We start from the raw sequence: 12,797 nt of genomic DNA, 5'->3' as shown, positions 1-12,797 counted from the left end.
TAGCACCAAACATCTAGGGCCAAGAGTCTGGCTCTGATGTTTCTAGTTTTAAAAAGCCTTTAAATTATGTGTATTATGTTAATGAAAACATTTCAGAATCACAGAAAAGCCTTTTTTTTTTTTTTTTTTTTAAACAGAGGGAGGGGGAATTCCTTGAAAAACCCAACAAATATTTTAAAAAAATGTCTTTGTTGTCATTTTTTTCCAAAAACAAAACTGGGTTTCTCACACCCTTACATATAAGTGCTAATATCCTTCTGCTATTGTATAAATGTATAACATTTTAAAATGTATTGAAAGTGCTCTCTAACTGTTAAATAATCATATGTGTCTTGTCCTGCAGCTACCCTGAAATGTTCTCAAGACACATTGCACAAGAAAGCCCTTCAAACTTTGGAGAGGTGAGAAAGAGCCTGACTAGCTGCTGTTTGCTTTTGCTCTTTGGATGAATCCAAAATAGTTCTTTAGTTCTTTTAAAAATATATATGCTCTTCAAAAAGTTTCAACATCTCAGTTTTTAATATAATACATAAGAGGAGGCATATTGGGTCAGACCAATGGTATATCTAGCCCAATAGCCTGTCTTCCAACAGTGTTCGAGACAGTTATCAAGTGATCCATCCCCTATGGTCTAGTCCCAGATTCCAGAAATTAGGGGTTTAGGGACACTCAGAGCATGAGGTTGCATCCCCAACCATCTTGACTATTAGCCATTGATGGAGCTATCCATCAATTTGAAGCACTTGGAGGAGAGGAAGCTGAGCAGGAACAGTCAACATGGATTCACCAAGGGCAAGTCATGCCTGACCAACCTGATTGCCTTCTATGATGAGATAACTGGCTCTGTGGATATGGGGAAAGCAGTGGATGTGATATATCTTGACTTTAGCAAAGCTTTTGATAGTCTCCCACAGTATTCTTGCCCGCAAGTTAAAGAAGTATGGATTGGATGAATGGACTATAAGGTGGACAGAAAGCTGGCTAGATTGTCGGGCTCAATGGTTAGTGATCAACGGCTCGATGTCTAGTTGGCAGCCAGTATCAAGCAGAGTGCCCCCAGGTTCAGTCCTGGGGCCGGTTTTGTTCAACATCTTTATTAATGATTTGGATGATGGGATGAATTGCACCCTTAGCAAGTTCGCAGATGACACTAAGCTGGGGGCGGGGAGAGAGATATGCTAGAGGGTAGGGATAGGGTCCAGAGTGACCTAGACAAATTGGAGGATGGGGCCAAAAGAAATCTGATGAAGTTTGACAAGGACAAGTGCAGAGTCCTGCTCTTAGGAAGGAAGAATCCCATGCACCGCTACAGGCTGGGGACTGACTGGCTAAGCAGCAGTTCTGCAGAAAAGGACCTGGGGATTACAGTGGACAAGAAGCTGGATATGAGTCAGCAGTGTGCCCTTGTTGCCAAGAAGGCCAATGGTATATTGGGCTGCATTAGTAGGAGCATTGCCAGCAGATTGAGGGAAGTGATTATTCCTCTCTATTCGGCACTGGTGAGGCCACACCTGGAATATTATCTCCAGTTTTGGTCCCTTCACTACAGAAAGGATGTGGACAAATTGGAGAGAATCCAGCGGAGGGCAATAAAAATGATTAGGGTGCTGGGGCACATCACTTATGAGGAGAGGCTGATGGAACTGGGCTTGTTTAATCTGCAGAAGAGAAGGGGGGGGATTTGATAGTAGCCTTCAAGTACCTGAAGGGGGGGTTCCAAAGAAGATGGAGCTTGGCTATTCTCAGTGGTGGCAGATGACAGAACAAGAAGCAATGGTCTCAAATTGCAGTGGGAGAGGTCTAGGTTGGATATTGTGAAATAGTGTTTCCTTAGGAGGGTGGTGAAGCACTGGAATGGGTTACCTAGGGAGGTGGTGGAATCTCCATCCTTAGAGGTTTTTAAGGCCCGGCTTGACAAAGCACTGGCTGGGATGATTTAGTTGGTGTTGGTCCTGCTTTGAGCAGGGGGTTGGACTAGATGACTTCCACCCTAATATTCTATGATTCCATGATTCCATGAACTTATCTAGTTCTTTTTTTAACCTACTTATACTTTTTGCCTTCACAACATCCCCTGGCAAACGAATTCCACGGGTTGACTGTACATTGAGTGAAGAAGTACTTCCTTATGTTTTGTTTTAAAGCTGCTCCCTATTAATTTAATTGGGTGTCCATGGTTCTTGTGTTATGTGAAGAGATAAATAACACTTCCCAATTCACTTTTTCCATATCATTCATTTTACAGACTTCTATCATATCTGTGCTTAGTCATCTCTTTTCTAAGCAGATCAGTCCCAGTCTTTTTAATCTCTCCTCACATGGAAGCTGTTCCATTCCCCTAATCATTTTTGTTGCCCTTCTCTGTAAATTCTCTGATTTTAATACATCTTTTTTGAGATGGGCAACCAGAACTGCACACAGTATTTCAGGTGTGGGGTTACCATAGATTTATAAAGTGGCATTACGATATTTTCTGTCTTACTATCAATCCCTTTCCTAATGGTTCTTTTCTGTTAGTTTTTTTGACTGCCACTGGACATTGAGCAGATGTTTTCAGAGAACTATCCACAATGACTCCAAGATCTCTTTCTTGAGTGGTAACCACTAATTTAGACCCTATCAATTTATGCATATAGTGGGATTATGTTTTACACTGTGCATTATTTTGCACTTCTTAACATTGAATTTCATCTTCCATTTTGTCACCCATTTGTGAGATCCATTTGTAACTCTTTGGAGATTTGGAGTTAGCTATCTTGACTAATTTTGTATCATCTGCAAATTTTGCCACATCACTGTACATCCGCATTTCCAAATCATTATGAATATGTTGAACAGCACTGATCCCAGTACAGTTCCTTGGAACACCCCACTATTTACCTCTCTCCATTGTGAAAGTTGACCATTGATTTCTAACCTTTGTTTCCTATCTTTTAACCAGTTACCAATCCATGAGAGGACCTTCCCTCTTATCCCATGACAGCTTACTTTGCTTAAGAGCCTTTGATGAGGGACCTCGTCAAAGTCTTTCTGAGTGTCCAGGTACACTATATCAGCTGGATCACCCTTGTCCACGTGCTTGCTAACACCGTGAAAGAATGCTAGTAGATTGGTTAGGCATGATTTCCTTTACAAAAGCTGTGTTGACTCTTCCCCAGCATATTGTGTTCATCTGTGTTTGCTAATTCTGTTCTTTGCTACAGTTTCAGCCAATTTGCCTAATACTGAAGTTAGGCTTATGGACCTGTAATTGCCTGCGCAGAGCTGGGACAGCACACTAAATGAACGCACACTCAGCCAACATCTGACCACACCAGGATCACTCTGGAGCCTATTTTACATTAGGTATTCTCCAGTCATCTGGTACAGAGATTGATTTAAGTGATAGGTTACATACCACAATTAGTATTTCTGCAATTTCATACTTGAGGTCTTTCTGGTGACTTATTCATATTTAATTTATCAATCTGTTCCAAAACCTCCTCCTTTGAAACCTCAATCTGGGACAGTTCCTCAGATTTGTCAACTAAAAAAAATGGCTCAGGTGTGGGAATCTCCCTCACATTCTTGGCAGTGAAGACAGATGCAAAGAATTCACTTAGCTTTTCCACAATGGCCTTATCTTCCTTGAATGCTCTTTTAGCATCTGGATTGTCTAATGGCTTCACCAATTGTTTGGTAGACTTCCTGCTTCTGATGTACTTAAAATTTTTTTTTTATCTCCGCAATTGTCTTTCCAAATGACTCCTACAATAGCAAGAATGCAGCAGGTCATCTGGCTACATTTAAAAGCTAACTTTTGTGAAGTATCACCTTTTTTCTTAAATTACAAAACAAGACAAAAATTGAGTTTTAAATCTATTATGAAAAGTTAACTGTAAGAATGACCTTATGAGGTTCCAAGTTTAATGCATCTCAAGTTTATAAGGAAAAAGTTTTTTTCCTAACTATTACTCTCACAAACTCGATCTATCTTAGCTGTTTTAAAGTACGTGTCATCAGGGGTTCTAAATTTAACATAAGGTCTTTAAGTCAGACTGAATTCTTTTTTTCTTGCACATTATCATCTATAATAGAGATTCTGCAGATCAAAAATCTGCCGTTGGTTACACCTGGACAATTGCTTTGTATTCAGGGAGTTTGTGCCAATTGACTCTGTAATTGTTTCTTAGTAAAAAGTTCTGTTGATGTTACACAAGAAAGAATAGAATCCATCTCACTCGCTGTCATCTATGCTGGCTCTGCAGCAGTAACAGTATATAGTAGTAAAAACTTATTTTTGTCACTAAAGTCAGCAGATGTGACTGGATACTCACCACGTGGTAATCTGAAGAGCAAGAAATTGCCACTTTTACCAAGTCTCTCTTCTTTCAAGTAACACGTACCTAGACTCATGTAGTAACTCCATGACAGTGCTATTTCCATGTAATTGCTATGCTGCCTTGCTTTTTAACTGTATTTATTTTTATTCTTTGACCTTTCCCACTGACTACGACTTGTTTTCCTGGTATCTTAACTCTAGCTAGGAAACAGATAAGTCTTTAGACAAACATCAGATACTCATAGTTCAGCCAAGCTGGGGCATTACTAGAGTCAGCCAGCTAATACCCTGTGTCTCAGTGTATTTATGTTTATCAGTTCCAAAGTACATGTAGACTCTCAGCCCATGATATAGAATCCCGAAGCCATCCTTAAACACGGGTGTCTCAGCTGGAAGCCTAATTCCATCAGTTTGATTATTTTTTAATGCCCTTTAAGGGGATGCTGAGCAACAAAATAGCAGCTCTTCTTTCTTTCCCAAGCCATTGTCAGTCAGTGTTCACATACACCCCTGTGAACTTTCCCCCCTTTTTAACCCTTCCGTCTATTGTTAAAGGGACTATTGAATATTTTATAATAACTATGTAAAAAACAGGCAGCCCATCCTACCCCAGTAGTCAGGATCAGGGTTGGATTTGGTCTTTGGTAAAAAGATCAGTATGTTGATTATACACACTGCAACATGATATATCCAATGTCAAATCCTAATCAGATGAATAATATCTTTGGTGTGGAACACGCTGGCCACAGGTTCAGAGAGAAGTTCTAAACAAGTAGAGATAAAGGGCTCTCTTTGTCCAAGTTAAACTAATTGATTCTAGAGCCGTTAATTAAAATCATCAATGCAATTGCTTTTTTCTCATCAGCTGTGACTATAGCTTTGTGGTAACTGATGTTGAAATGGTATGTGGTTTTCGTTTCCAGCAGTAACTCTTAAATCTTTTTATTAGTGAATGAATAGTTTGGCAGTGCTTAGCTGCCATGCTTGTCAGTCTTTCATTTCTCCCTCATACACTCTTCAACTGCACTTGCTTATGGTAGGACAGCACAGGTGCAGAGTTCTCTGTTTGTTGGAGTACAGCCCAAAGAGTTAGAAAACATCTCTTTGGTATGATCAGCCTTTCCTGTTGTGTAAAGGTATTACTGCAAAAGAGCACTAGGAGATGAACTAGCTGTGTCGGCCACAGTGGAGTCAGTAACAATTTTAAGAGTGTTATCTGAGTGACCCTTCAAAAATCCTGAAAGGAAACCCAAATGATGGGATTCTGATTTTGGGACCTCTTGGGCTCCTGAAATACAAATAGTGGTAAAAATACCAGCAGTTAATGCTTTTTATTTTCAGTATTAATCCCTCTCTGTTTGTAGAACTCTCATTAAAACATCCAGGAAGAGAGAAAGGCTGTTGTGTTTTAGTGTCAGTGGTAGAAGGCAGTTCGAGTGTTACTTCCGTTGGCCTAAATCGCTTAAAACAGTGTCACAAAGGATGCAGGTCATGAATTAGAAGCTGCCGATTTGCACAGCCCTCTTCTCCATCATAGTCAGATAGCTAAAGGCCCTGCCATAACTCATCTATCTCACACTGTCAAAATGGTGTTCTGCAAGTGTGTGAAGCTTAGCATCTTGCTGTATAAAATCCTGATGCGTGGCGTTTTTATTGCTGTTCCTACTTGCTGGTTTCATGAACTTGGCACGGCTGGCAGAGCACTCACATACTTCTGTCTGGTTACTATCTGCTCTGCACTTGTGGGAGTAGAATTCTTCTTGGAATATGTTTTTATATATAAGTAATTTGTGGCTTCCTTCTGGCAGAGAAGATTATGAAAAGTACAGTATGACACTCACTTCCCTTTTCTTATTGTTCATTTGTTTTTACAGAGCACATCAGTTGGCCCCTGAAGACCACCAAATCATCCTCTACGTCTCGTTGCAGCTGGCTCTTGTCAGACAGGTATATGCAATGCTGGCAATTTTGGTACAGTCAACCATTGAGTCACTAGAAGCTGGTGGAGTGACTTAACAGAAAGAAACCAAACCCAGTCAGAGTCATCACTGTTTTTTCCTAATTGAACAAAGTTGATACCAGGAAATCAAAATAAGTTCACATAAATGTAAGCAGAAACTCCCCAGCTTGAGGCTCATTGCAATCCTGTTACCAAGCATGATTGTTCAAAGTCATTCATCCAGCTTCGTATCCCAAGGAGTGCCCTATAGGTCCTGCTCTAAGCATCTGGGAAGGGAAGAGTGAAGATGAGCTAGCGGTGTTTAATTCTTGTTCCTCAGGAACCAGGAAGTACCCTGCCCCCTGTCATAGTCCCCTCCTGCCCAAACACTGTCTTGTTCCTGGTAAGGTACTATATCGAACCAATTCTCAGATTATCCATATTAAGGACTTGCTTATTCCATAATTCAGCATCTTTAGTTAAGCTTTCTGTGGGCTCTGGAAACCTCCAGGCAATAGGATTATTTGGCAGTCAAATGTGACTGCAGGTTTTAGCTCAAGAAAACCATGCCGTGTTAAAGAAAAAGCTTGTCTTTTATCTTTTCAAAGCCCATACCTTTTATTTAAAGAAGTCCCTGTTTATTAAGAACCCTCTTAGATAGATTAGAAAATTTGATCAGCTTATTTTCCTTCCTTAGCAGGCTGTCTGTTCACTGCAGATTACTTTCCCTAGTCTATACCACAGAGTCAAACAATCAGAAACTTCTTACTTTCCCAAGATAATTAGGTGAGCTGTTTGTTCATTAGGTTAAACTAATTGGTCCAAGTGTGCATACTCTTAATGTCACTTTTGTAGCACTTTCATAATAAGAGCAGTGTGCTGCAAGGCTGAATACAAATAGAAAGGATCATGAAAACAGCTGATTTGCCTTTGTCATCAACTACTGTATGCCTGACAGTGCAGGTTACTCAGGCCTTTCATTCAAACAATATCCAGCTACTCTTCTTTTGGTGATAGTTTTTGGCTATTCATTCAGGCAGTCTGATTTGCTTCTTCCTTGAATAAAAATGCTAAAAGAATATTGTAATAGGTATTTTCAATCACTATTCTTAAAAATAAAAGGGAGATTTTCTTTGTAATTATTTCCTCTCCCCCTCCACCCCCTTTTATTAACTCATCAGGTTTTAAGTTGTTTCCCTTTCTCTTTTCCACGTTCTAGTCTTAATGTTGTTGTTCACCTCTCATTTCATCATCTCCCTCTCCTCTTGTTTTTTTTCATTCGGTCTGTTATTCCCCCACCCACTTCCTTTGTTATCTCTTTCCCACCTGTGTGTTTCTCCTTGACATTCTACCACTTATCCCCAATTAGTAGATGTGTGAACCCTATACCTCTGTTGTGTTGGTCTGGTCCTTGCTATGCTGCCCCAGTTCTTCTCCGTCTAGCAGGGTATAAATCTTTAAAGCATGCTTGGAGCGGGTAGAGATACCTGAGACATCTTTATTTTTAGACTGCTGTAAAATATCCTGTTCTTCTTCTGCCAAATTAGTTAATGATAAACATTAGGTAATGCATTTTTAATATCCTTAATTATTTAAAGTATCTAACGTTCTTTTTCTGATTAACTGCAGGATAGATTATCTTTTTTCTCTTTTTTACCTCTGACCGATTTATTAACTAGTGAATGTCACAAAACTTTTATTGGGGTGTAACAAAGTGCTAAGAAATAAAGAGTCCAGTCCTGTGCAGTTGGCCATAAATGTCTATTGCTGAGAAAAATCAGATCTGTGGTTTTTATAGTCAGTTACTACTAATAATAATTCCTAGCTCTCATATAGCACTTTTCATCCATAGCTCTCAAACCCATTTACAAGTGAGGTCAGTAGCATTATCCCCTTTTTATTGATTAGAAAACTGAAGCACGGAAAAGTAAATGACTTGCTCAATGCCACCCTGCGGGCCAGTGGCACAGTCAGGAATAGAACCAAGTCTTCTAAATCCTAATCCAGTGCTCTGTCCACTAGGCCACACTGCACTGAATAAGATATCTTAAATGCAGTTGAAAAATACAGGTCTCAGACTCCCATAGATTGATGAAAATGTTCTGTTTGGTTTTTGTTTTAATGGAGCAAAACCAGCAACTGAGCCAGTAAGGTGCTAAGGAAGTTGGAAAAACTCCCTAGCCTGAGAGGCCTCCCTGGAATATTTTCAGCAATGTATGTTTCTGCTATGTGCTTAAAATCACTGTCTGGGAAGGGAGAAGGGAATCAGAAAAAAACTCAAACTTTCCTCCTTCACAAGAGCAAGAAATCAAAGTAAGGCGGGGTGATTAGAAGTGTTCCTCGGGGTGGGGATGGAACAGGACTGAGTACTTCCAACCACCAAAGAGAATGGTGATGTTATATTAGACATCCACATTTGATTGTGGTGGTGTTTTTCTAGGGCCTGATTCCATTACCACTAAATCAGCAAAAGACTCCAGTTGACTTCAGTAGGTTTTGGATCAGTCCCTGGGACATATTTTGGAACATTTTTCAATTAAATTTATCTCAATTTAAAAATGCTCAGATCTATAAGGAGAGTTTTATTTTATCTCCCTTCCCCCCCCCCCCCCCCCCAAACTTGAAGTACCTGGCCAAGGCCAGTATTTGCAGGTGTTGGTTACGCCCAGGCACGTCTCTTTTGGCAGTCAACCAAGGAAATTGACAAATGAGACTTGTAGCTCTCAACTCCAGGGTGCTATTTGTGTTCCTCCTCCTGTTTCTGTGGTAACAGAGTTTTCATCAGCAAAAGTAAGGTAGAGTGAACATTTTAAAATGTCACTCTGAAAAGTCAGCATTAAAAGTCTTACCATGATTTTGCCAGTTTGTTTCCATGGAAATAGGACCCCACTGAGCAGTCAGAACTCCTGTTAATTTTCGGTCCTGGTTCCCATGTTTTGTGCCGAGTACCAAGTAAATTTATGTCAGATCCGTAACAACCACAAACAATATTCAGACCATTTTAAAACTTGCATTGAAGTTGTTTTATTTGATTTGACTTTCCTTCCTGTGAAAACAGGAGTGGAAAGACAGCCAGAGGATTAGAGCACTCACTGATCAGCTTCATCTGCTGGCTGCCAATGAAGACCTGAAGTTTCAAGGGGTGATTTTCAGAAAGCATCTACAGACTTCAAGAGTGTCTGTACTTAAATAAGGGAAAAGTGAATGCAAAATAGTAGGGAAAACATCTTTAAGCTATTTCTCCTATAGTCCTTTTTATTTTTTTTCCCTTTTGAACATGATTTCAGGGAGAACAGATTGGCTAAAAATTCCTGTGGTGTCTGCTGTGGTAGAGAAGAGACAGGACTAAGTTATAATATATAAACAACTGGATCCTGGGTTTATAGAAATAAGCTTCTTACGCAGAGGTGACACGTAACTGGGGGTAGTGGGGGGCACAATTGAAAGGTTGTGTGGAGGCACATGACTACCGCATGCATTGCCTCCACCTCCAGCCCCTGAAACTTGATATGTACGTAGACAACATACACTGGCAACTGCCTCCTGCTGTCTGTCCTGTGGCTGCCCAGCCCCTTGCAGGACTTGCAGCCTTCCTTTCCTGCCTGAACTAGCCTCAGTCAATTTAGCAAGTGTTCAAAACAAGACCAACAAAAGGGGCAACGCAGTTGGGATGCACAGTTCCCCATGCGCCATCAGGGTGGGTGGCGCCAGGGTGAGGTGGTGCTTGGGGCTGGACCATTTCAGTGAACAGGAATTTCGGTTAATAGTTCTCCAATGTGGAATTTCACTATCAGTCACTTTTTGTTAGAAGGGGGAATATGACACCCCCAAATCGCCGTCTCCTTGATAGGCACATTGGAGGCTGCTGCTGTTTCAGTGCTCAGCCTGCAGCCAGCCGCCCTGGTGCTTCCTCCCTCCCCATACTGTATGGACACATGGTGAGTGCCACCTCTAGGGGGAGCTGCTGCTTCCTCGCTGCTGGGCGTCCTAGCGAGAGGCGTCCTGAGAAATCTGGGGGGGCATGTTACCCCGCACACACCCCCACACACGTCACCTGTGTTCTGATGAGACTCCTGGACACAGACAGACCTTGTAGTTTGATTGTCTCTGCTAGCTCTCAGACTAACCAAAGCAGCCTGAGTTTCATCACACAGTCTCTGTGTGTCCTGGCTTGGATTTCTGATAGCAGTCGAATTACCATCCTGTGCAAATATACCAGCTTCCTGTGCAGTAAAAGCTAAATATAGGCCCAAGTCATAACAATTTGGATCCTTGCTTTGCTAAAGCTCTGGGTGTTTAGTATTTTGGTTCAAGGCTATTTCTAATGGGAAATTTTGCTAGTCAATGAAATTTCTCCTTTCTATAATCCCCATCCTATAGCATGAAATAATGGACACTGCAAATGCAAAAGATTTGCCAAATATTAGTGTTTCATTAATGACCTAAAACTCACAGTTGATACAGAAGTTGGCAGGACTGGGGTTGGTAAGTCATGTAATCTAAGGGGCCTGAAGTCATTGCATCTGAAATATTGTACTTGAACCACTGTAAATATAAAAATATATTCTGCCATTGCAAATTGCTTTTAAAGTCTTCATACTTCATGCATATGAACTGGAGGAGAAAGGTAACCTCCCAGCCTGTTGGTTAAGCAAATGTGTAGCAAAATAAACCCTAAAATAGGAGGCAATGTTGTAAATGTACTACTCTGTGGCAATTTTTGCAAGTGCTGGAAGGCACCAGCTCCGTTTTATAGCAATATCTTTGTGGCTCAGTCATTGCAACATGCACAATATTGTACACGTGTGTCCTGCAAAATGTTTTTCATCTGTTTATTAACAGAATAATGAATCAGATAATGTAGCATCTTCCTATCGTATGCCCTGCTAGGACTTGTGGTGCAGCTGAGATGGGATTGCTGTTAAGGCAGCACTGGCAGGGAATTTGAGCTGGCAACCTACCTACGGTACAGCCATGGAGTTTCAGAACCCCATCTGGGCTTCAAACTTCCAGGCTTCCCATATTCCATAGCTACTCAAATTAATAAGCTGTGGCATCTGTCAATAGATAATTAGTCTCTGCCTTTCCAAAGAAGTTTGCATTGACTTCTGCCAAGTTTCTTGGTATTATTGTTCTGGAAATTTACCTCATAATTTTTCTGTCTGGTCTATTGCAAGTTGACTTGTATAATGCTTCCAGTAAAGGAGTAGAGTCTGTTGACATTAAGTGCTATTTTTCTCATCTGTGTTTGTCCACTGTTCCTAATTATGCTGTAAGAGGAGAATTCTGTGTGGGTACTAACATTGTTATTGTGCTAAGAAACCCTTTCTGACTCTACTTAAATAATAAAGTGGTAGGCATGTTTAATATGAAAAAAAATCAGATCTTTCCTTATGACTTTGATAAACACCAGGAGGATCTTCTAATTTTGTTGCTACATTTTTTTGTGGGGGGAGGTGTAGGTGTTACTTTGAAAGATATTGGATTAAACAAATGAAAGTTGGTTTCTCTAGCCACTTGGATAAATGAAACTTCATTTTCTCTAGAGAATTTTTAATCAATCCAGTGAGAAGTTGGAATAAAGGTAAATCTAGAATAAGGAGAAAGCCAACAAATCAGATAGCTCTTGTCCTGGGTCTTAGCATTTTTGGAATTGAAGGGAAAAGTTATCCATCAGAGAGGTAAATGCTGAAAGAAAGGGCTTATCCTACAGATGAGTGAAAAATATGTTTAGACTGCATTCATTTCAGCATCATATGATTATCTGCTTGATAGTCATAGCTTTGAAGGAATGGCCGTGGCTGATGTTATGCCACCTTAGTGCAGCAAATGCTGGCTGGAGAGTTTCTGATTTCCTTATTTAGGACCAAATTGCCAGCCTGCCTCCATTAACACATTTGCCAAACTTGTGAGGATGTCAGTTTGCCCATGGAAAACTCAAAAAGCTATCTGCATGTATAAGTCAGGCTCACAATTAGTCAATTTGTGCCTGCAAATGTAATCAAACTCATGTATGCTTAAATCTTGTGGGTGCATTAACAACGGTGGTTCTCAACCGTTTTTTACCTGGGGACCCCTAAACCTACATTCCTTGCATGACTCTGAGGGAAGAGCAAGTCTGCACGTTTCTCTGGTTGCCACTGTACCTTATGACATAGAATCTATTTTCCAGGAATGATCTATGGAAGTTATGACAACTCCAGCATGGTGGAATGCTAGGCAATCATATCTGAGTAGGAAGTTTGGAAATAGGAGGAGAGATGGAATTACAGTTCACGTAGCCAAAAAACGGGAATATAAGGAAAAGAACAGTGAAATTCCACTTTGTCAGGCATATCTTCTAATGTTGTTTGTTTAGGCATTCATCAGTGAACACTAATTCTGGGTGATGTAATCCCAAATCTTCACACCTTGGAAGATGTTCTATATGGTGACAAAATTCCTCCAGGAAACTTGCTACCAATAACCAAGGAACAAGATTTCTATTCAGAACTTCCTTTGTAAACAGACAGCATAAAGATAGGATGTCAGACCACA

General features: G+C 40.5%; 1 protein-coding gene across 1 annotated transcript in view; it reads left to right on the top strand.

Moving 5' to 3' along the window:
• The window catches only part of TTC7A (tetratricopeptide repeat domain 7A), a 304,003-nt gene that overhangs the window by 118,325 nt on the left and 172,881 nt on the right, over positions 1 to 12,797 (top strand). The window contains exons 13-14 of the mRNA XM_054022426.1: positions 344 to 401; positions 6,196 to 6,268. Coding sequence (XP_053878401.1) covers positions 344 to 401; positions 6,196 to 6,268 — 131 coding nt within the window. The remainder of the gene's footprint in view (positions 1 to 343; positions 402 to 6,195; positions 6,269 to 12,797) is intronic.

The sequence above is a fragment of the Malaclemys terrapin genome, chromosome 3 (genome assembly GCF_027887155.1).
Source record: "Malaclemys terrapin pileata isolate rMalTer1 chromosome 3, rMalTer1.hap1, whole genome shotgun sequence".
Taxonomy (NCBI): domain Eukaryota; kingdom Metazoa; phylum Chordata; order Testudines; family Emydidae; genus Malaclemys; species Malaclemys terrapin.
Note: the sequence above shows the minus strand (reverse complement) of the source record. Positions and strands in the feature narration are given on the sequence as shown.